Source organism: Erpetoichthys calabaricus, chromosome 1 (assembly GCF_900747795.2).
Source record: "Erpetoichthys calabaricus chromosome 1, fErpCal1.3, whole genome shotgun sequence".
NCBI classification, from domain to species: domain Eukaryota; kingdom Metazoa; phylum Chordata; class Cladistia; order Polypteriformes; family Polypteridae; genus Erpetoichthys; species Erpetoichthys calabaricus.
Genome location: NC_041394.2, coordinates 152128110 through 152152687, shown reverse-complemented (window position 1 = coordinate 152152687; position 24578 = coordinate 152128110). Strand labels below are relative to the sequence as shown.

Sequence of the window (24578 nt, the reverse complement as noted above, 5' to 3'; positions counted from 1 at the left end):
ATAATAAATAATAATCGTACTTTTACCTGGTGTTTGGAGTGGTACCTGAGGGTTCAACGGAGCACTAATACGCTCTACTGCTACAGGTGAAAGGGGTCCTCAACAATCCTTGTGGAGACAGCATTTGTAAAAAATGTCCCGGATGAAGGGCAAAAAGGTTTCAATCATTTTCTCAACAGTACACACTATCCTCTGAAGGGTCTTATGGTTTGACACTTTGCTGTTCACATAACAAACAGTGACACAGTTGGTCAATATGCTATGATGGCCCTGTAAAATATGGGTGGACTAAGTTTGCCCCTCTTCAGTTGACAAAGGAAGCAGAGATGCTGCAGCACTTCCTTTGTCAAAGAACAGGTGTTGAGAGTCCAAGTGATGCCGTTGGCCATATGCACCTCAAGCAGTACGGTTCTTTCTATTTTCTTCATTATAAAGTTTCCAATATAGAGGTGGCATGGGTAACCTGGACTTCCTAAATTAAACAATACAGTGATCCCTCGCTATATCGCGCTTCGCCTTTCGCGGCTTCACTCTATCGCGGAATTTATATGTAAGCATATTTAAATATATATCGCGGATTTTTTGCTGGTTCGCGGATTTCTGAGGACAATGGGTCTTTTAATTTCTGGTACATGCTTCCTCAGTTGGTTTGCCCAGTTGATTTCATACAAGGGACGCTATTGGCAGATGGCTGAGAAGCTACCCAACTTACTTTTCTTTCTCTCTCTTGCGCTGACTTTCTTTCTGACGTAGGGGGTGTGAGCAGGGGGGCTGTTCGCACACCTAGACGATACGGACGCTCGTCTAAAAATGCTGAAAGATTATCTTCACGTTGCTACCTTCTGTGTGCAGCTGCTTCCTGAAGCGACACGCTGCACGGTGCTTCGCATACTTAAAAGCTCAAAGGGCATGTATTGATTTTTGACTTTGTTTTTCTCTGTCTCTCTCTCTCTCTCTCCCTGCTCCTGACGGAGGGGGTGTGAGCTGCCGCCTTCAACAGCTTTGTACCGGCGGTGCTTCGCATACTTAAAAGCCAAACAGCCCTATTGATTTGTTTGCTTTGCTCTCTGTTTCTGACATGCTCTGCTCCTGATGCGCACTCCTTTGAAGAGGAAGATATGTTTGCATTCTTTTAATTGTGAGACAGAACTGTCATCTCTGTCTTGTCATGGAGCACAGTTTAAACTTTTGAAAAAGAGACAAATGTTTGTTTGCAGTGTTTGAATAACGTTCCTGTCTCTCTACAACCTCCTGTGTTTCTGCGCAAATCTGTGACCCAAGCATGACAATATAAAAATAACCATATAAACATATGGTTTCTACTTCGCGGATTTTCTTATTTCGCGGGTGGCTCTGGAACGCAACCCACGCGATGGAGGAGGGATTACTGTAATCTCCTTTTTTTGTCTGTGTTAGGAGACAAATTGTTGACTTTACACTAGTCTCACAGCCACCCCGCTTCCATTCTGTATGCTACCTTATCGCCGCTGTGGTGTCTTATACAGCAAATTTAACAATGCTGTTGGAGCTGTATTTTGCACTGCAGCTAGGGGTCATTAGTGTGAACAAAAGTGGACTGAGCCACAACCATGAGGGGTGCCTGTGTTTAGAGTGGATTGGAAATTACACCTCCCATGTTTGGAGTCTCTCAGAAAGTTCAAGACACAATTGCATATGGAATTGTTAAAGCCTAGTATATGAGACTTTCCTATGAACTTCTGCAGAATAATAGGTATTGAATGCTGAACTTAAGTCAACAAATTGCATTCTAATGTAATTATCCTTTTCCAGATGGGACAGGGACAGGGACAGGTGACGGGCAAATAAATGGCATCCTCTGTCAAGAGGTTTGAGTGGCAGGCAAATTGAAGGTGGTTGTGCATGTGTATTTCATTTGCTACACAACCAGCTACTCAAAGCATTTCATAATGGTGGATGCGTGTGCTTAAGGCAGTAATTGTTGAGGCAGGACACTGCTAACTTCTTTGGCACCAGTACAATGATTGTACACTGAAGTATTTAAGGACTACTGCCTGGCTCAGGGAGATTTTGAAGCTTTTTGCACACCCACAAGAAAACAGGCAGATATGTTATCCAGCCTTACGTGGGTTAACTCTGGATAAAGTTTTCCTCCCAATGACTGTGGACAAGCACAACACCTAGGGCCTCAAGGATAATGCCATGTGCAGAATTCACACTAAAACATGGCATACTGACAAAAGTGGAAATGTTCGTACGCACAAAAAAAATCCAGATGCATAAATCTGTGCATTTGCCAACTTCCACGTTCTTCCACTCCATAAATCCCGGTCAGCATGAAAAGTAATGCACGTGCACGCGCCTGTCGCCACTCCGAGACTCCTCCCAGAATTACACCTCTTTGAATATGCAAATCAATATAAATAGCCCTTAAGCTGAGCGTTCTGTGAAAATTCAATGGCAAAAGCACGGGGAAAAAGAGAAGAATTTCAGCAAACACCAAGTGGAGGCAAGGAGAAATGTACAATTTGTTAGTTTAAACAGTGGTATAAACAGCAAAAGGAAGTTGATCGAGTGACATAGAGTGTTGGAGAAACTCAAATGCTCATGTTCACAAAGTCGCACAATGCCGAAATAAAAAAAGAAGTTGTCACATATCAAAGTTGCCTGAAAAGGCGAGTCATAGCCCACCATCTGAGTGTCATATGAAAACTTATTAGAGTACAGAGAAAAGAAAAAAAAAATAGGGACACAGTGAGAAAATAGCTCGAAATGTCAACTTCAATCTCGAAATTTCCACTTTAATCAAGTAGTTTGTCATTAAAGTAGATCATCATAAACTTCATCTTTAAATCATTTAAATTTACTAGTTTCTCAAATACCATCATAACTAAAGTAGCACGTTACATACTTTGTTTTGTATGTGTTCTTCTACGTGCTCCTCTATATGTGTGAATCACTACGTGCTTCTTAAACAGGCTTTCTCTTCCTCCGACAGGACACAGAATCCATTACATTCGTGATATTACAGCTCTCTGAATAATTAAAATACTGAGATGTATACATGATGATAGGAGTTAAAGCATGTTATTAAACATTGGAACACGGTGGGTGCAGTGATAGTGACAAGCTCGCGCCCTGTCCAAAGATTGTTTCTGCCTCCTGCAAGATGCTTGCTGCGCCATGCATGACCTTTGATGAAATAATTTATTGCAGCAGTACTGTCTCTTTCAAATGTACTAACCAATTCTTGTCCTTCCTTTCCTTTCTCCAAGTAACCAATCGCCACACAATCAGCTCTGTAATAGATGTTAAGCTACCTGCAAGATTAGAATGCCGATTCTTCAAAACTTTTAAAAAACATTGAAATATCTTCGTAGTACATGTTTAATTATTCTATCCATCTATCCTTCCAGTGTCTCGCCAGCCCCAGCAACAATACAGCACAAGGCAGGAACAATCCCTGAACTAGCTAGCACTGCGACACAGTATCCTCAAATGTTAAATTATTAACAATATAGATTATTTAAATGATGTTAACATTTTATCTGTATAATGTAATAAACATATTTTGCTGAATTTCATCTTAAAAATGATATTGTCATCATATGTAAATACGTGCTTTATGAAGTGGCTCAGGTTGTGCAATATTATAACTGTATCGCAAGTTTACAGTGAGGTAATTGTACTTATAAGTACAAACAGTTCTACAAGGAGCACTTGATGGACTGGTTGAGTGCGTTTATAGTCCTTGGGATGAAACTGTTTCTGAACCGCGAGGTTTGTACAGGAAAGGCTCTGAAGCGTCTGTCGTATGAGAGCGGTTCAATAGACTGTACGCATGGCTGAGGCAGTGTGTGTTTGATGCTGTATACCGATAATTCTCTTTCTGATCAGCTGCTGTAGAGCTGTGATTCCACACTCAGACACAGTGGGATAAATAGTCTGAGTGGTGCATTGAGAGGAACAACGCTAAAGCAGCTATGGTATTTTGAATAGTTTGGCCATTCTGTGGGCCATTATATTGTTACAGGTTAATTACAATCAGATGCCTTAAACTAATAAACGATATGCGGTTAATTTCAGTGTATTTGATAAAGCCGCGTTAGGGATATGGATCTAAAAAAGAAAGGGAAACCACCCAGGAACAGTAGCACTGCTTTGATGCTGGGTGCCGCCAGTTTGCAAAACCGAGCGGAGAACTTGCGTATGCCAAGCATTTAGCTGGTGTCAAAATGTGCGTGGCTTTACGCCAAGTTTAGGTTTTATACATTGTGATGTGATCGTGGAAACGGGCTTACGCAACATTTTTGTGCGTGCACACCATTTATACATGAGGCCCCTGGTCATTGAAGGGGTGGGGGAGATGTGGTCTACCCTGCTGGCACATCACTCAGTGGCCTCAAACTGTGCATAAAATATGTTCAGCCCATCTGGCAAAGAGGCATCACCTTTGCAGGCCTGCAGTTGAGTCTCATAGTCACTCATGCCCTGGAAATTCTTCCACATGTGCTATGCGTCTTTTGTCCACTGAAAGTACTCATGGATTTTCTTCCCTTACGCACACTTTACTTCCCCGAAGCCATGGGACAGGTTGGTCTTTGCTGTCCTGAGGGCTACCTTGTCTCATAAATTGAAAGCAGCATCATGTGATTTATTCTAAGGCGATTTCATCAGCCCTAAACAACTAAGCAGGAGTCCAAACTGCTATGGACTATCATTCTAACTGTGTCACTAGTAAATAGACATAACACACAGACACAAGCACTGGGTAATATGGGTGGTATTTCACAGGATAAAGAAAAACTGCTCCTTAAACAATGCAGATCAGAACATAAGAAATTTGAATTTTAAGAAATATAACAGCACCCCGAGTATAGTACAAATGGTACAAATAAGACATAATAGGACGTTCTCAAGCCGAACTAATCCAATTCAACGTAGCCAGAGCCTATACTGTCACCACAGAGTGAAAGATAGGAAAGAGCCCTGGAGGGGTCTCACTTGCTACTCCAAGTTGGCTCTGTGTGAGGAGCATATACAGTGATCCCTCGCTATATCGCACTTCGCCTTTCGCAGCTTCAGTCTATCGCGGATTTTATATGTAAGCATATTTAAATATATATCGCGGATTTTTTGCTGGTTCGCGGATTTCTGAGGACAATGGGTCTTTTAATTTCTGGTACATGCTTCCTCAGTTGGTTTGCCCAGTTGATTTCATACAAGGGACGCTATTGGTGGATGGCTGAGAAGCTACCCAACTTACTTTTCTCTCTCTCTCTTGCGCTGACTTTCTCTGATCCTGACGTAGGGGGTGTGAGCAGGGGGGCTGTTCGCACACCTAGACGATACGGACGCTCGTCTAAAAATGCTGAAAGATTATCTTCACGTTGCTACCTTCTGTGTGCAGCTGCTTAGTGAAGCGACATGCTGCACGGTGCTTCACATACTTAAAAGCTCAAAGGGCACGTATTGATTTTTCACTCTTTGTTTTTATCTGTCTCTCTCTCTCTCTCTCTCTCTCTCTCTCCCTGCTCCTGACGGAGGGGGTGTGAGCTGCCGCCTTCAACAGCTTTGTGCCGCGGTGCTTCGCATACTTAAGCCAAACAGCCCTATTGATTTGTTTGCTTTGCTCTCTGTTTCTGACATTCTGTGCTCCTGACACGCACTCCTTTGAAGAGGAAGATATGTTTGCATTCTTTTAATTGTGAGACAGAACTGTCATCTCTGTCTTGTCATGGAGCACAGTTTAAACTTTTGAAAAAGAGACAAATGTTTGTTTGCAGTGTTTGAATAACGTTCCTGTCTCTCTACAACCTCCTGTGTTTCTGCGCAAATCTGTGACCCAAGCATGACAATATAAAAATAACCATATAAACATATGGTTTCTACTTCGTGGATTTTCTTATTTCGCGGGTGGCTCTGGAACGCAACCCCCGTGATGGAGGAGGGATTACTGTACCATGCTTCTACCATCTGTTTTCTTAAATTGTTTAATCCTACCTTAGGTTCATGCAGAACCCGAGTATATCTTGGCAGCACCAGCTGCAAGGTAGGAGCAAGCCATCAATGGAGCATCAGTGCATCATAAGGAACAGTGAATCAGAAACTCAAAACAATAGTTACTGACACTGAGAATATAAGTCTTTGGGAGAAAAATAAAGTATCCAGAGATAAAACCATACAGACATGCCGAGAATGCACAAACCAAAAACAGTTAGTGACAAGACCAGAATTCAAATTCCATCTACTATGAAGGCTCACTGTATTCCATTTAGCAAAAAAAACAACAAAAACACACACACATTACCTATATATGTAATTTTCTCCTAAATGTTCACAGTTATCTTGATTACATTTAAAATATAATAGCAATCATTAGATATTCTCCAAAGCAATGATATGAACTATTTATATATTGTTTGAACTACAAGTAATATTATTGTTTCAATGGACATGTCTGATGCTCTGCAGAGGAAAACATTTTGTAAAACTTTAGGAGCTACTTTAAATAAAATCCAATATGTAATGAATTTCAAATTTCAAAAATGATTCAGATAAACCCTGATAGTCTGTGTCATTTGGCAGTTTCAGACAAGGAACCAAACTCAAATACAAATGACAAGATGTTGAGTTAAACACAGCAGATTTAAAATACTTAAAAGGTTTCTTTGCCCTTGCATTTACACAATGTTTGTTAGATTGATGAAATAAATTATCACATTTTCAGCAAAGGAGTCATCTACTGTTTTTATCTATCATGAGCCAAAGAGTGCATTCATTCCAAATTACAATTTTCCATTTTCACTGTAATTTATTAGAACTGCATGTCAGTCCTTTCTAATTTCTGATGTACATACTGTATAAGATGTTAATGAATATTTAAAAAGGTACCTTTGCGGCATCCCCATTTATTTTTCTAGTCTAATAAATTTGTAGCACTGAGTGTTATAAAATAAAATACAAAAAAGGTCTTTGGGAAACAATCCTGACAACAATCTCGGTAGACCAATAAAAGTACAAGATCAGCATGCTTCCTTACTAGTACCCCAGTCATATCATTGTATAACCAGAGACTTTTTATAAGAATTAAAGGCATTTCTTATTAATAATACAATTTACTAACAAAATACTCAGGTAAGCTCATCAGATATAAAGATGAACCCCAGATGAGACAGTGAGTATGTGTTTGAATTGGAAAAAGAAGGGACACATCTGGTGCCATTCACTCCATCAATAACACTCATGTTCCTTATGCCAGTGTTTTAGGAAGGAAGCTACTGCGAATAAAACGAGATAGATCTGTCTTAATCCTCCTCCCTACATGGGGTCTGACCCACCTGTCTGATTATAGTGCATCCAATTGAGCATGATCTCAGGTGCACGGTACCAGCGTGTTGCCACATAGCCTGTCATTTCATCATCAGTTTGGCGTGCCAGCCCAAAGTCAAGAATCTGTAGAGTCAAGCAAGAAAGGCTTAGAAAAGTGCTGCATTAAAGTTGGTAAAGGTCAGTACACACAAGTATGACAGGAGTTTCCTCTTACCCGCAACTCACAATCCTCATTGACAGCCACATTGCTGGGTTTCAGATCCTACAAGTTTAAAGGAGGTTGAGATTGACTAAAACCAGGGCACAGAGCAGGCTAGGAAAAATTATATCTCATGCATATTTTAAAAAGAGTAAAATTAGCATAGATGGACAAAATCTCCACAGAATGCAGCCACTTCTGGCCAAGTGAGAAGACGGGAGTTTATGGAGTTAGGAACATGCAATATAAATGTGTCAGTTCTCACCCTGTGAATCAAACCAGCCGAGTGAATGTACTGTAGAGAAAGATAAAAAGAATGAAGAGAAGTTGACACATAATAAGTGACAGTGCCCAGGCCCATCCTAGGAATACTACCTTGAGTCCACGGAGCAGCTGGTAGATAAGGAACTGTACATGCTCATCAGATAGCTTCTGGTATTTCACGATATTGTTCAGGTCTGCTCCCATCAGATTTGTTACAAGGTATCTGCAAACACAGAAGAACCCAAATGGTAGAGATTCAAAACCACGTAGCAAACAGTTGTATTTATTTTTGCACAGAGCTCTAAAGAACGTTCATTTGGATATCTGTTTAAGTCTAATTTTACAGTACAAACTTAAACACAGTTCAGAAATAAAATCAAAAACAACTTACCTAAAAAGTAGTGTCACAATATTAAACACCTTAGATTACAGTAATCCCTCGCTACTTCGCGGTTCACTTTTCGCGGATTCACGACTTCGCGGGTTTTTAAATATAGTAGTAGTATTTCCTAGTCTAAGAACAACAAAACAAGTTCGGTGACTAAGTGCGTTGTAACACAGGCTGTGATTGTTACATGGGAGGGAGACGACAAATCACAGCTTCCCACTTTCTAATCGGGCCTGTGATTGGTGCTTTGACTGATGCCTAGATCCCACAGTATCTCCCCTTAGGAGAGGCGTTAGGCAAGTGTAATTGAATAGTGGCACTGCAAGTTTAGTTTCTTTTCAATAAAGTCAGGCGTTAGGCAAGTGTCACTGAATAGCGGCACTGCAAGTTTAGTTTCTTTTCAATAAAGTCAGGCGTTAGGAAAGTGTAATTGAATAGCGGCACTGCAAGCTTAGTTTCTTTTCAATAAAGTCAGGCGTTAGGCAAGTGTCATTGAATAGCAGCGCTGCAAGTTTAGTTTCTTTTCAATAAAGTCAGGCGTTAGGCAAGTGTCATTGAATAGCGGCGCTGCAAGTTTAGTTTCTTTGCAATAAAGTCAGGCGTTAGGCAAGTGTAATTGAATAGCGGCGCGTCATTGAATAGCGGCGCTGCAAGTTTAGTTTCTTTTCAATAAAGTCAGGCGTTAGGCAAGTGTAATTGAATAGCGGCACGTCATTGAATAGCGGCACTGCAAGTTTAGTTTCTTTTCAATAAAGTCAGGCGTTAGGCAAGTACAGTGATCCCTCGCTATATCGCGCTTCGCCTTTCGCGGCTTCACTCCATCGCGGATTTTATATGTAAGCATATTTAAATATATATCGCGGATTTTTCGCTGCTTCGCGGGTTTCTGCGGACAATGGGTCTTTTAATTTCTGGTACATGCTTCCTCAGTTGGTTTGCCCAGTTGATTTCATACAAGGGACGCTATTGGCAGATGGCTGAGAAGCTACCCAACTTACTTTCTCTCTCTCTCTCTCTCTCTCGCGCTGACGTAGGGGGGTGTGAGCAGGGGGGCTGTTCGCACACCTAGACGATAGGGACGTTTCTACCTTCTGTGTGCAGCTGCTTCCTGAAGGACATGCTGCACGGTGCTTCGCATACTTAAAAGCTCAAAGGGCACGTATTGATTTTTGACTTTGTTTTACTCTGGCTCTGGCTCTCTCTCTCTCTCTCTCTATTTCTCTTCTCCTGATGGAGGGGGTGTGAGCTGCCGCCTTCAACAGCTTTGTGCCGCGGTGCTTCGCATACTTAAAAGCAAACAGCCCTATTGATTTGTTTGCTTTACTCTGTCTTTCTGACAGACTCTGCTCCTGACGGGCACTCCTTTGAAGAGGACAATATGTTTGCATTCTTTTAATTGTGAGACGGAACTGTCATCTCTGTCTTGTCATGGAGCACAGTTTAAACTTTTGAAAAAGAGACAAATGTTTGTTTGCAGTGTTTGAATAACGTTCCTGTCTCTCTACAACCTCCTGTGTTTCTGCACAAATCTGTGACCCAAGCATGACAATATAAAAATAACCATATAAACATATGGCTTCTACTTCGCGGATTTTCTTATTTCGTGGGTGGCTCTGGAACGCAACCCCCGCGATGGAGGAGGGATTACTGTATCATCATTTTTACTGCGCAGCATATTCATCACGTCATATATAGCTACGTGTACTTCGCTATACAGTAAGTGTAAACTTATCTACCGATTTCATATTGCTTAGCAGTTGTCCCTGTTATTAATAGAGTAAAGGGTGGGTTGTAAACAATACAGGGAGGGTTTAAAAACGTCCAAATACATTAAATAATAAAATAGATATGGTGTCCCTACTTCGCGGAAATTCAGTTATCGCGGTCGGCCTTGGAACCTATCTCCTGTGATAAGTGAGGGATTACTGTACTAGCAAGCCTGTATGTTTGAAACATTTTCATGTACCAGCTAGTTTTATCAGTGAATTATTCAAGTTAACTGCCTATTTTGCTTGCTTTGCGTATACAGCATGTGCATGTTATATATGATAAATGCAATGTACCCCATTATCCATGCCTCATACAGATATCTAAAAAACACTTGAATACCTTCAAAGCATTGTAAGCTGTCACATTGTTGTAGAAAGGAATCTTCTTTTATTTACATAATTTTGCAATTAACTTCTAAATACTACTTAAAAATACAGTATTCATACAGTATGTTGTTACCAAGGAATTTGTATCATGTAACCAAACTGTATTTTGTAGGGTTTAAGTCTTATTCCTGCTGGTTAAAAAAATAATTAGATGCCAACCATTGTCTGAGGCTAGAAAGAAAACTACATATATGACTTCAAAGCTGCTGAATCTTGAATTCATACTACATAAATTACTTGTCTGTTATAGACACACTCACTTCACAATCTTTACATAAAGAGCCTTGGACAGTATACAATAAAAAAAGAATCCTTCACAAAATGTGCAGCAGTCTTAGCTAGACTCTTTCCAGCAACTACCCACATGAATGGTAGTAGTTGGTAATGTGAGGAATAGCCTGTTCTTGCTTGCACCAATCTCTCAATCCTGACAGTTCCCTTAGGTATCATCTGTGTATGTTTTCAGTCCAAAAAGTTTGATATGTTTTCCTCTGCCCTACAGGAATCCCTATTTGACATCTCTCCCTAAACTCTGACAAGTTTACACCCATCGTTGTCCAACACACTTCTTCAGGCACTCTGGTTCTTCTTCCACATCCCAAATACATATGATGTTCATTACATTTATTGAATAGTCTTTAAGCAATTCAAGGACTGGTAAGAGCCACAGCCTATTCAGGCAATACTGAGTGCAGGGCAGAAATCAGTCTTGTTTGGTCCAATGCAGGGTACACTCACATCTACAAAACCTCAATAATGTTTGGAACAAAGACACACTTTTAAACTGCTCTACAGTTTAAAATTACAAATCAGACAATTCAGATGTGATTAAAGAACATATTGCATACATTAATTTAAGGGTATTTGCATACATTTCAAAGAATGAAGAAAATTACAACACTTTTTATATACGGTCCTCCCACATTAGGACACTTGGCATTACTCAGGTGTGTTTCATTGCATCATTAGTGCAGGAATAAGATATCTAGGCTTGCTATGGGTTCTGTAGTTGCCATTGTTCAACATGAGGACAAGAGATGTGCAAATGAAAGTCAAAGAAGCTGTTTTGAGGCTGAAAAACAAGAAACAAAAACATTGGTAAAATCATAGGATTACTTAAATCAACTGTCTGGAGTATCACTGAGCTCAATAATCGCAAAGTGACTGGGAGGCCAAAGAAGACCTCCACTGCTGATGACAGAAGAATCCTCACTATGGTACTGCTAGATGCAGACCACTAGTTAGCCATAAAAACAGGACGGCCAGATTACAGCTTGGAAAAAATACTTCAAAAGGGCCTGCAGAATTCTGGAAAAAGGTCTTGTGGACAGATAAGAGAAAGATGAACCTGTATCAGAGTGATAGCAAAAGCAAAGTGTGGAGAAGAAAAGGAACTGCCCAACATCCAAACCATACCACCGCCAACTGTTAAACATGTTGGTGGGGGTGTTAAAGCTTGGGAATGTTGGCTGCTACTGCTTCTGGCACACTTGTCTTCATTGAAATGTAACTGCTGATAGCAGTTGCACAAAGAATTCTGAGGTGTACAGAAACATCTGCTCAAGTTCCAGTAAACGCCTCCAAACTCATTGGATGAGTGCTTCATCCTACAACAAGATAATGATCCCAAACATAATGCTAAGGCAACGCAGGAGTTTTTCAAAGCTACATAAATGGAAAATTCTTGAATGACCAAATGGTCACCCAGTTTAAATTCAATTGAGCATGCCTTCCATATGGTGAAGAGAACACTTAAGGGGACAAACCCTTGAAACAAGCAAGAACTGAAGAAGGGTGCATTAAAGGGCTGGCACAGCATCACCAGAGAAGATAAATCACAGACTTCAAGCAGTCGCTGTAAGCAAGGGATATGCAACAAAGAACTAAATATGACTGTTTTTATATACCTACCATTGATATTTGCCAAACATTATGGTGCCCTGAAATGGGGGGGGGGGGGGGGGGGGTTTACATATAAAAAGTATTGTAATTTGTACATGTATGCAAATACCCTTAAAGTAAAGTCTGCAATATGCACTTTAAAATTAAAAATCAAACAAACCAGACTTAATTAAACTGTGCAGCAGAGGTATATCAAGAAAAAAATATGTCTCTGTCCCAAACATTATGGAGTGCACTGTACATCAAGCTTATTTAGGGTAACCAATCAGTATATTCCATGTGTCATTAGGATATGAAGGAAAACTAGAAAATGCAGACAAAAAAAAAAAATAAAAAATAAAAAACTACAGACACAGGCAGAATTTGCAAATGACAAGCAGTCAATTGGCAGGAATTTCACTACAGTCCTAGAACTATAAAATATCAGAAGTAAACACAATGGTGCTTCATCATGCATATGCATTTAGATATTTTATTTTTAATTTTGATTATTTATATGTTATAGAATTACATAACTTTGTGTGCATTGGAGATATCTCATCTGATCTCATTCTCAAACCTACTTAGCAACTGTTTTATGCATTACATTTATTAATGTACATGAATGTTAAAATGATCTGAAACTTTCCTTTGGGTTTCAGGTAAAGTTCTTACAGAAAATATTTAGTGATCTTTTTTCATATACATTCTCTTCCTATTTATTATGTAGAGTGATGAGGTACATATGAAAGGAGCTACATAAAACATCACTTATAGCTGCACTCTTTCAGGAGACAGCAGTATAGAATCTGACAGCAAATGGCTCACTCTACCTTTTTTTTTTTTTTTTTAAGATTATTAGGTTCCTGTGTATGGCAGGCCTCAGCTGAAGCTTCTCCTAACAGGACCCTTAATCTTTTATACTATGACTGTGTGGATAGGAGAGGAAGTGGTCTTTATGTAGAGCATACAAAAATATATTTTCAAACCAGCTAAACCAAATACAGAGTAGCTGGAGTAGTTGGGGGTTATGGGTGGCACAGCCTGTTCCTGGAGCATACGATAAATTGCAGGACCCACTCATGCATATATCTAGTCACACTTGGACAACTTAAAATCATCACATTTCTTAACACACATATCTCTCAGTGTGTGGGAGGAATTTCAAAATACCTTAAGAAAAAACATTTTAAACACAGGGAGAATGTGTAAACGTCACTTGGAAAATTACCTGGTGTGGAATTCAGTAAACATTTTCCACCTGTCAACCCACTCTGACATAAAAGCCACTTTTTCTTACAACTTACACTTCATTGAAGTCGTCTAGGCTGGATGCCGGTGAGAAGACATCCAACAGGCCAATGACCTGAAAAACAGAGGGTATAAGAAAAATGGCTTGATATAAGCCAGTAACTGAGGATACATGCAGGCACAGCAGGTCCAGAAATCCAACAACTCACGTTCTCGTGCTTCATGTGTTTAAGCAGCCGCAGCTCACGGTAGGAGCGCCGCGCATGGATCAGAGACTGGAAAGGGCGCGACAGCTTCTTCACAGCTACCTTTTGACGCAGCTTCATGTCATAGGCAGAGCTGGAAGGAGGACAACAGGAGGAGAGGAAGGAGAGACAAAGACACGACAGGGGTAGGGTAGGTACAGAAGATGGGGAGGAACAAGGAAGGCGGTTACAGTAAAGAGCAGCACATCTGGCAAGAGACAGAGAAACCAGAGCAAGTCAAAGCCAGTAACAAGACAGACATCACCAATCCCATTTAGGACTTAGGGAGACAAGGAGAATGGGGAGAGGTTCAGATGTTGCACTGGGTAAAACAAATAGCAAGTCAGAAGAAATTATTTGAAACTAGTAAGACCCAACAGATCTGTGTTTACACACAAGAAGGATCAAGTATAAAATGTCACTGCTGAAGTCCGAAAGTTAGAGGGCTACAAAAACAAAAATCGTTTAGAACAAGCAGAAGAATAGGGAAAAGTATAAGGTGTTACATTGTCAATTTCAATACCTATGCTCATATGTTGACTGAAGAATAACGTTCATAAAGCATATTCATTATATATTTATTAAAATTCCTACTTATTCTTAATGAATTTACTTTCAATTTTTTTCTAAAAACCTGATACACTTTTAATTTAAACACCATACTACACAGCTGTAGCAGGGCTACATAGTAGTAATAGTGTTGTCCGTGTTAGTACCATGTGCGTCTTGTTTCCTTCGTCCTGTTTGCTGTTTGTGTGTCAGTGAAAGTCGTCCCCATAAAGGGGGACGGATGATGGGAGGAGACTGCAGCCTCAATCCTGGAAAACACCTGTTTGCTATTAATCAATTGCATCCATCACAGGACTATTTAAGTAATCAGGTGGGAACAGAAAAAAGAGAAAGGAGAGAAGGAGACTTTTCATTTTCATGACCATGAGCCATCTGTACCTGCTGTATTCCACATTGCACATTTTCATCCGGTTTGTTTTTCAATCCGCCGGACTTACTTCAATACCCTCATCACGAGAGACCCCGGGGTCGGACTTCATCATCCACCACGCGCTGAGGATTCACGGTGAGGCTGCTCCATTTTGTTCCGGGAAAATCAAACGACTCATTTATCGCTAGTTCAGTCAACCGTATTCAGGACAGTTTTTATAACCGGACTCAAGTTCACGATCATTCCGTATATCATTCATTTTTTGTTATTCGTGTTGTTTGTTATATGTTACAAGGGTAAGGGAGGGTTTATTGTGTGTGTATATATATATATATATATATATATATATATATATATATATATATATATATATATATATATATATATTATATATATATATATATATATATATATATATATATATATATATATATATGGTGCTGTTGCTTTGGTGGAGGGATATATATATATATTTATTGTGCATTTTTTTCTTGTTATTGCTCATTTAATATAATTAATTACCTATTTTTAAATATCATCTGTTTTCTGCGTGACTGATTAAACTGTCGATTGTGGGGAAAAATTTTCATTTGTTAGAGGCACAGCTTGTTATTTAGATTCAGCTCAGTAATTTATCCAGGCCACAGGGCTTGGAGGTGTAGCTGCCGGCCGGGTAAGGGGTCGACCGTTACACAGCAGTACCACTGTGATAAGTCTTCACTCCTGGATGTTCAGATTTACAGGTGCACATTCAAGAGGAGCTCCGCTATACTACAGGAGTCTTCCCAAGCTCTTGTGTTGGTGTCCTTGCCTATGGACCTTCTTTTTCATCTAACATACATGCAGGGCATACAACGTCCACAGTGATAGGTACTGATATACTCCTGGTGCCAGTGTAACCATTGCTTAAGTGAGAAGGCATGCTATATAACATCCTCTGCTCTGCACTGCCCAGATGGCATGTCTAACCCTGGCAAAATCTCATAACCTGGGGATTTTCTCAAAAAAAAAAACAAAAAAAAAAAAAACCCTGAGCTAGCAATTTATTTGTATGGGTCAGAAACTGGATTAATTTATGCCAATAAACCATAATAATGCCCCTATGTAAAATTTAAAATTTCTTTCCTTTCTTTTTTCACTGCCTATTCAACATTTATATTGATTAATATTGTGAAATGCTTTTTTTGTCTTAGTATTTCAAACTTTACTGTTTAAGGGTATTTTCTGAAAGTTTAAAATGTCCATTTACTGTGTATATCCTTTGTTGTATACTGTGTTCCTGTTGCTAATGTTTTATTAATATATCACTCTAACATTACTGTTTTGGGCAACAATTATTTGAATATAATTCTGAACTAGAAGTGTGCCACTAATAAAGCAACACTCAGTTCAGTGTTTAAAGATATTTAGCTCCTCAGTAGCATCCCAGATAGCAAAGTAAGTTGTTTCTGAAAACTGAGGTAGTAAGGCAAGACATACTGAACAGTCAAAAGTAGTCAACAGAGTAAAGTGGGCTGTGATTGTTGGTGAGAAATAGTAAGGTAATAGGCCTTGGAACTGCCAGAATGAGCACACATCCTTGATATAGAGCACACAGCCCCAGAAGGAATATATATATGAGTCAGTGCTGTCTCTCAAACAGAGCAAGCAGGTAGGGACCTGCCTTGAAGACCTCACTCTTAAAGGACAACTAAAAGATGAGGAGTGTAGGTACACCAGGAGATAATAAGATATAGCTGGAGCAAATGCGGAGGCATGATGACTGCAATTTAAGTGCCTGGTTGGAAGAGACACTGGGATGGCATTTAAAGCCTCCCCTTAGCCAGAGAACATCAGACTCTGGCATTGGTAGGGGACAATTGGTCACAAAGGCCCATCACACAACACAGGAGTTAAGAGCAGTCATACAAGATGGCACAAGGAGATCAGAAATATTAACAAAGACATTAAAACACCGTTATGATTTTTAAAGTTTCAGATGTTTATAAAAAAAACAGCCAAATCTTAAATAGGAGTTAATTCCTGGAGATCTCAATGAGTATGTGTAAAACTCAAGAAAATAAACTTGCCTTAGCAAGAGATTAAAACATTGGCAGTCACGATATGACAGAGTTGTTACTGATAAGAATTAAATCCAATCCCTCAATCAACATGAATTGTATTTGCAATCTTGCTTTCTGGAAAGTATTCTTACAAAAAACGCTCCCACAATGAAAACAAGTTTGACCAGGTAGAACTGTGAATGGTTTATTACAGGCACACTACATAAACAATACTCAGTATGCTGTATATAAATATATACACACTAGTATATATAATACATAGCTAGCAGATTCATTTACAGCTGCTAGACCTTGCTTTACTGTTCCCTCTTGCAAAATATCCACCTCTGAGTATACAGCAGATTAAACCTTATATTCAGCATAGGCTAGTTTTCAGTAGAGATGGAGTGATTCAGAGTCTGCTGCTAGGAAAGCCTGGTATCATCTTTCCTTCCCGTAAACATTCCACCCACTGATGTGCAACGGCCACTGAAACAGAGAATGGCTTGAACAGCACAGTGCTAACATTTCACATTTCCATTAAATTCCATTTGCTATTTGACAGGATATCAAGGCATATAGAAACAACAAGCTGTGGATTGCTAAAGATATAAAGACAACTGCTGAAGGGGAGGATCAAAGCTTTTATCAGAGTAAATTACAGTAAGGGGTGAGGGGGAATATGAAATCACACATGTAGTGGCTAAATGCAAGGACATAACTCAGGAGTGATCTGAGAACAGACAATCTGGGTTCACTGCAGAATGGAATTAATGAGGTAGCTGGAATAGAATGGAATTCTAAGGTTTAAGAGACGTTATTTCAGTTCAGAGATTATAAAGCAAAGGACTATATTCAGGACCGGAACTAGGAGCCAGCCTTTCTTTCAACAGCATTATCTAAAATAGGTTTTCCAACAAACTAAAGTCAAAGAGCTTCGGACCAGACAAAACAAATGGATGCTTGTTTCAGTCGTGAGCTGAAGAACTCTGCCCTAAGCTCCACTGCACAGTTCAGATGTCCCTGGATTTAAAACAGGTTCTAAAATTTGGAAACTGATCGATGTTCTTGAACTTGCCAAAAACCACTGAACACTTCAGCATGGTTTCCTTAACATCTCATATTATGAGACCCTATAAAAGAAAAAGAGGGATCTAGTAAAAGAATCTTCGGTCTATATGAACTCAGACTAATTTACATACTTAGCAGAGAAAGGTATGGAGGAAGTCACGGCTGTATTTCTGTATTTTACTGTCTGAACACGGAGCCGGCTCAAAAATCCATGTCCAACCACTATTAATTGATTTTTCATCTGTTTTACAACACATTTCAGATGAGAAGCTAACTGATAATTTCTGTTTAGAGTCTAACTTGGTTGACTAGATACTGGATTTTTTTTTTTTAAACTAAAAGAACACAAAAAGTGTGGATGTCTGATTCACCAGTGAATTCTAACCATTCAGGGGATCACCTCAAGGCAGTAGTCTGCGTTTATTTTAGTGTATTTATCTCAAAATCTGTGGATAAGTCAGCGATAAAATAAGGAACACTGTGAGGGGCTTGCTGTTGGTTATGTTATTAAATGGTGTAATCACTATTTTGTTACAGCTCAGTCCATCAAACTTAGGAAATGGATGTTGATTTTCAGTGTTCTCCTCCCGATTCTCAAACACCAATATTAAAAATTTCAGACTGTAGAGAGGGTGGAGTACATTTGCTTTTATATGCTGGATTGGAACCTCAATATTAAAAACACAAACTGTCTCAACAGCATTGTCAAGATTAGTGGTTTAATGGAGCCAAATCACAAGCAGATCACAAACAATTTGGACGTGAGCGTCAGTAGGCTTTGCACCCTGGGAACCAAGTTACCTGAACTCTTCTATAACATTTCAGTAATTATTTACCACTCTGACGCTGATTTTTCTGATCATAAAATAGGTCATTACGACAGTAATTGATGAGAAGAATTCATAATTAATTACAGAATTTGAGGTTCCCCTAGAGTGCCACTTTCTCTTGCACAATTTGGCTCAAAAACTAATCAGCACATCGTCATCTCATAACAGGCTTAAATTTCGAGTTTGGTGCTTTTCCGTCCAGCCATTTTAGCTCTAGACCATCCTCAAGAAACTATGACACACGGATACACACACATTATCAAGATATCAGGGGACCCTAAAACGTCAAGATCCGTCGAAAACCGGAGACTGAATATTTGGACAAATCTAAACCTTTCGCTCCTCACCAATAGATGATAGATTATGGTTAAGGCGCAAAGCAAAAGGGGAAGACTCAGTTCTTTTTGACAATAGACATCCTCGGTTTCCAAAGTTTCAATTGCTGCTATGAAACTGCAGATTGTTTCGGAAGACTCAAAAGCAAAATACTTAAAAAACTTTTATTTCATCCATCCATTCTCTTCCGCTTATCCGAAGTCGGGTCGCGGGGGCAGCAGCTTGAGCAGAGATACCCAGACTTCCCTCTCCCCGGCCACTTCTTCTAGCTCTTCCGGGAGAATTCTGAGGCATTCCCAAGCCAGCCGGGAGACATAGTCTCTCCAGCGTGTCCTGGGTCTTCCCCGGGGAATCCTCCCGGTTGGACGTGCCCGGAACACCTCACCAGGGAGGCGTCCAGGAGGCATCCTGATCAGATGCCCGAGCCACCTCATCTGATTCCTCTCAATGCGGAGGAGCAGCGGCTCTACTCTGAGCCCCTCCCGGATGACTGAACTTCTCACCCTATCTTTAAGGGAGCGCCCAGACACCCTGCGGAGGAAACTTATTTCAGCCGCTTGTATTCGCGATCTTGTTCTTTCGGTCACTACCCATAGCTCATGACCCTAGGTGAGGGTAGGAACATAGATTGACTGGTAAATTGAGAGCTTTGCCTTACGACTCAGCTCCTTTTTCACCACGACAGACCGATGCAGAGCCTGCGTCACTGCGGATGCCGCACCGATCCGCCTGTCGATCTCACGCTCCATTCTTCCCTCACTCGTGAACAAGACCCCGAGATACTTAAACTCCTCCACTTGAGGCAGGATCTCGCTCCCAACCCTGAGAGGGCACATCACCCTTTTCCGGCTGAGGACCATGGTCTCGGATTTGGAGGTGCTGATTCCCATCCCAGCAGCTTCACACTCAGCTGCGAACCGATCCAGAGAGAGCTGAAGTTCACGGCCTGATGAAGCAAACAGGACAACATCATCTGCAAAAAGCAGTGACCCAATCCTGAGTCCACCAAACCGGACCCCCTCAACACCCTTGCTGCGCCTAGAAATTCTGTCCATAAAAGTTATGAACAGAATCGGTGACAAAGGGCAGCCCTGGCGGAGTCCAACTCTCACTGGAAACGGGTTCGACTTACTGCCGGCAAGGCGGACCAAGCTCTGACACCGGTTGTACAGGGACCGAACAGCCCTTATCAGGGGGTCCGGTACCCCATACTACCGGAGCACCCCCCACAGGATTCCCCGACGGACACGGTCGAACGCCTTTTCCAAGTCCACAAAACACATGTAGACTGGTTGGGCGAACTCCCATGCACCCTCCAGGACTCTGCTAAGGGTGTAGAGCTGGTCCACTGTTCCGCGACCAGGACGAAAACCACACTGTTCCTCCTGAATCCGAGGTTCGACTATCCCACGGACCCTCCTCTTCCGGAACCCCGAATAGACTTTTCCAGGGAGGCTGAGGAGTGTAATCCCTCTGTAGTTGGAACACACCCTCCGATCCCCCTTCTTAAAGAGGGGGACCACCACCCCGGTCTGCCAATCCAGAGGCACTGTCCCTGATGTCCATGCGATGTTGCAGAGACATGTCAACCAAGACAGCCCTACAACATCCAGAGCCTTGAGGAACTCCGGGCGTATCTCATCCACCCCCGGGGCCCTGCCACCAAGGAGTTTTTTGACCACCTCGGTGACCTCAGTCCCAGAGATGGGGGAGCCCACCTCCGAGTCCCCAGGCTCTGCTTCCTCATTGGAAGGCATGTTAGTGGGATTGAGGAGGTCTTCGAAGTACTCCCCCCACCGACCCACAACGTCCCGAGTCGAGGTCAGCAGTGCACCATCCCCACCATATACAGTGTTGACACTGCTCCCCCCTCCTGAGACACCGGACGGTGGACCAGAATCTCCTCGAAGCCGTCCGAAAGTCATTCTCCATGGCCTCCCCAAACTCCTCCCATGTCCGAGTTTTTGCCTCAGCAACCACCAAAGCTGTATTCCGCTTGGCCTGCCGGTACCTATTAGCTGCCTCCAGAGACCCACAGGACAAAAGGGACCGGTAGGACTCCTTCTTCAGCTTGACGGCATCCGTCACCGCGGGTGTCCACCAACGGGTTCGGGGACTGCCGCCATGACAGGCACCGACCACCTTACGGCCACAGCTCCGGTCAGAAAATTTAACTTTTATTTCTAGAATTATAAACATCTTGAATTCTACTGGCTGTAGGGGCTTTAACTCTAAGCTTTAACAGTGTACTTCTACAATGGAATATTCTTGCATGCAGGAAACCCAGGTTTGTGTACCAAATGTAATAAAGGTTATCATTTGTTGTCTTTTATTTTTTTCTTTCATGTTTTATGTTTATACATTTCAGCTGCAAACAAGTTCTCTCCAAGATAACAATAAAGTCTACCTAAATATATTGTCAAACTGTTATTGCCAAAGTATTACTTAATAGAAGCAAACAAGTAAGGTTGGAAACATTTCAAAACCTTTTTATATACAAATTAACATCAAACTGTATATTTAGTTTTTCTGTATGTAATTATACTTGAGATTTCCTCAGGTTTTCTTCCTCAAGGTTTCAAGAACTCAGAGCAGGTGCGGTAGTGAAACGGGGTATGCAATTTATCAGGTAATCCAATTTGTGGGACCTGCAGGTTGGAATTTCAGTATACTCTACACATGTGACAAAGCTACTACCTTAACCCTACACTCTCACTACTAGTAAGAGACTGTATTCGGCACTTATTTTATAGATAGCTAGAAAGAGAGACAGACAGAACTTTATTTGTTCCCAGGGGGAACTCTGGCTTTTTATACAAGCTCTTTAAATAGATAGATAGATAGATAGATAGATAGATAGATAGATAGATAGATAGATAGATAGATAGATAGATAGATAGATAGATAGATAGATAGATAGATAGATAGATAGATAGATAGATAGATAGGAGAATTTGAAAGGCATTCTTCAGAACATTTGGCTATACTTAGAATAAGTTCAAAGAAAAATACAATACCAATTAGAGGTCACAAGCAATGTACATTGTACGACTTTCTAATGAACATAAAGATACAACCAGGGCGGTGGAGTCGGTAGATAAATCCTTCGACTCCGACTCTGACTCTGACTCCTTAGTTTCCAGTACTTCTGACTCTGACTGTATTTAATATGCTAATGTATTTTCCATTTGACTGAAGGAAGGCAACATACACATCATTTAACCACAGAACTACTGGCTAGGAAGCTGACTCTCTACCATATTGGCCAGTTTAAACAAAAGACAAGAACCCCTGAACACACATCAGACCATAGTACACACCTCCACCTACATCATTACACTTGTTTACATTCAAATTAACTTGTTAAACACATTATATCTGAAATAAAATGAAAACACTTTTTGTAATGTACCACAATCCAGATTACAATATGTGAATGTCAGGTTGTATAGTAGCTCAGCTGAACTTCACACTAGTAGTAACAACTATGCACTGGGCTTTATTCTTACATCATTATGACTAATGTTTGTGAAATGGGACATTTGAACTTGCTGTATTTATTTTCATTACAATTTAAATTTATTAGGAGTTGGTACATTTTTGCCGACTCCAGGTACCCAAAATTGTCTCCGATTCCGAAGCCCTGGTTACAACAGCACTCCTTTGTATCAGCAGTCTTATTTTATAGTTTTCCAATTTATGTAAATATCTAAAAGTGAAAACTTGGAGGTTTGTGTTCAAGAGTGAGCTGACCTGTAACGAAGGGTCTGAGGTACTTTCGCCTGTCTGCAACGGCAGATGCGCACACAGATGGAGGAAGGGATGGGCTCTTCGATTCCAAAGATAAATTTAACTGTTGTAGCAGACGACCTGGTCGCTAGTTTAGCGGTAGGAGTGTTACATCTATTATTATCAGCTTCTCTAATATTTAAACTGGGACAATTCCTGAAATGTAAAATGTGTTATTTTGGTAAAATCTTTCATCCTGAAAATACTTATTATTTACCTGAACTACATATAAGAAGGTTTGGCAGGATATTAAAACTTCAAAATAAGTTGTAATAATGAAGTGCTGTAACTACCTCTGTGTAATGCACTTTCCGTCACTAGCAGAAACGTTTAAAAAGAAATACGAACCACTAATGTTTAGATACAGCCGGCTACGCAATACATACTTGCAATATGAAAACAATCCCTATCGATGGATAAAATAAAAAAAATTCGTTGAAAACATTTACGCACTTACTGACAACGTCAATATTGTATGTAAAACAAAAACCATAACGTTATTAAAAAAAGAAAAAAATACGAAAGCCATCAGTGGCAACTGAAAAAAGCTGGGTGAGGCTAGACTGCGTAATGGACATTTGATTTATACTTTGTTCAAGGTGCATTTTCGACACTTTGTTAATAAATAATATGACCTGAACTGACACTTTGCTTTCTACCTTTAGCGCTGTAAATCGCGATTGTTGAGATTCAAGAAAACATCTCCGGCACAATATTCCCCAGAAAAATCACAGCCAAATGTCGCAGTACTCACTCACCATACGGAGCCATACGCTCCCGATCCAACTGGCGTCAGATTCTGGTACCGTTCGGGCACCTCCCACACTGTTTTGTTGAGCTCCTGTCTGTAGAAGCCGGCTTTAGCCGTCATGACTCTCTCATGCTCTCTCCACCCGAGAAAAGTGCGTAGGCGTGCGTGTGACGTCACGCGAGATCTGGTTCAAAAGTAGCTTTATTGACAACCGCACTAGTGTACTTCTCTTGAAATATGGATCACTGTCATTGAGCAGATTCAAGTAACAGGAATGGGTGAAATCAGTTCGCTTGATTTATGGACTTATTAGATTTCTCTAAATTCATAATAAAGTATATGTTTCCATTGCCAAGGTTTAGTATGCCTCTCGCAGGTTCACTTGTTTATTTGGGCTGTGGCTGACTGAGGTATAATTCCCAGTGGGGATTGGATGGTCTTTTGGCCTTGGAACCCCTGCAGATTGTTTTTTTTTTCCCAGCTTAACTGGAGTGGGTTTTTTTTTGTTTTATTTTTTCTGTCCTTTCAGCCATCTGACCTTATCACCAGATTCATCTTTACAAACTTACATCATGATATTGTATATAAGGACACTACTCTTCTACTTTATTTTTTTTTATTTTTAAGAGTGTAAAGATTTGGTTTTTTTCTTTGTTACTTACTCCAAGTAATTCTTATTTATCTTTTCTTGTAACTTTCTCTTTGACATCTTGCAAAGCACTTTGAGCTACATCGTATTAAAATGTACTTTATAAATAAATGCTGTTGTTGAGCTATAAGGTTCCCCTAAATCTGTCTAAATGGTTAATTATAACTGGTAGGCAGTGTGGCGTAGAAGGCTTAGTTTACATTCGACTGAATATCAGCAAAACAAAGGAGTCCATTGAGGACTTTGGGAGAGCACTCCAAGAGAGAGGGTGGACAGTTTCAGATACCTGAGTGTCCACATCATGGAGGATCTGACCTGGTCCAAGCACACTGACACCTTGGTGAATAATTGCTTAATAATTATAGACCTAGTTCAAATTTACCCTTTCTCTCTAAAATACTAGAAAAAGTCATCACCAATCAGCTTCAGTCACACCTTACGCATCACAATTAATTTGAGAAATTCCAGTCTGGTT

At 40.5% G+C, this 24578-nt stretch overlaps 2 protein-coding genes across 6 annotated transcripts in view; one reads left to right on the top strand and one right to left on the bottom strand.

Annotated features, from left to right (window-relative positions):
* Nucleotides 1-23635, bottom strand: part of mapk11 (mitogen-activated protein kinase 11) — a 38801-nt gene extending 15166 nt beyond the window's left edge. The window contains exons 1-7 of one of the 5 annotated variants that reach the window (XM_028807405.2): nucleotides 23462-23633; nucleotides 13660-13789; nucleotides 13507-13565; nucleotides 7886-7997; nucleotides 7776-7805; nucleotides 7526-7573; nucleotides 7320-7434 (exon numbers count right to left, since the gene is read on the bottom strand). In XM_028807405.2, the coding sequence (XP_028663238.1) occupies nucleotides 7320-7434; nucleotides 7526-7573; nucleotides 7776-7805; nucleotides 7886-7997; nucleotides 13507-13565; nucleotides 13660-13789; nucleotides 23462-23574 (607 nt within the window). In that variant the 5' untranslated portion in view covers nucleotides 23575-23633. Of the gene's footprint in view, nucleotides 1-7319; nucleotides 7435-7525; nucleotides 7574-7775; nucleotides 7806-7885; nucleotides 7998-13506; nucleotides 13566-13659; nucleotides 14018-23461 lie in introns of all 5 variants that reach the window. The other 4 variants (XM_028807430.2, XM_028807438.2, XM_051933514.1 and 1 more) reach the window with 4 other exon arrangements.
* cpm (carboxypeptidase M) overlaps nucleotides 1-24578 on the top strand; it is a 379572-nt gene that overhangs the window by 10972 nt on the left and 344022 nt on the right. The window lies entirely within an intron of this gene.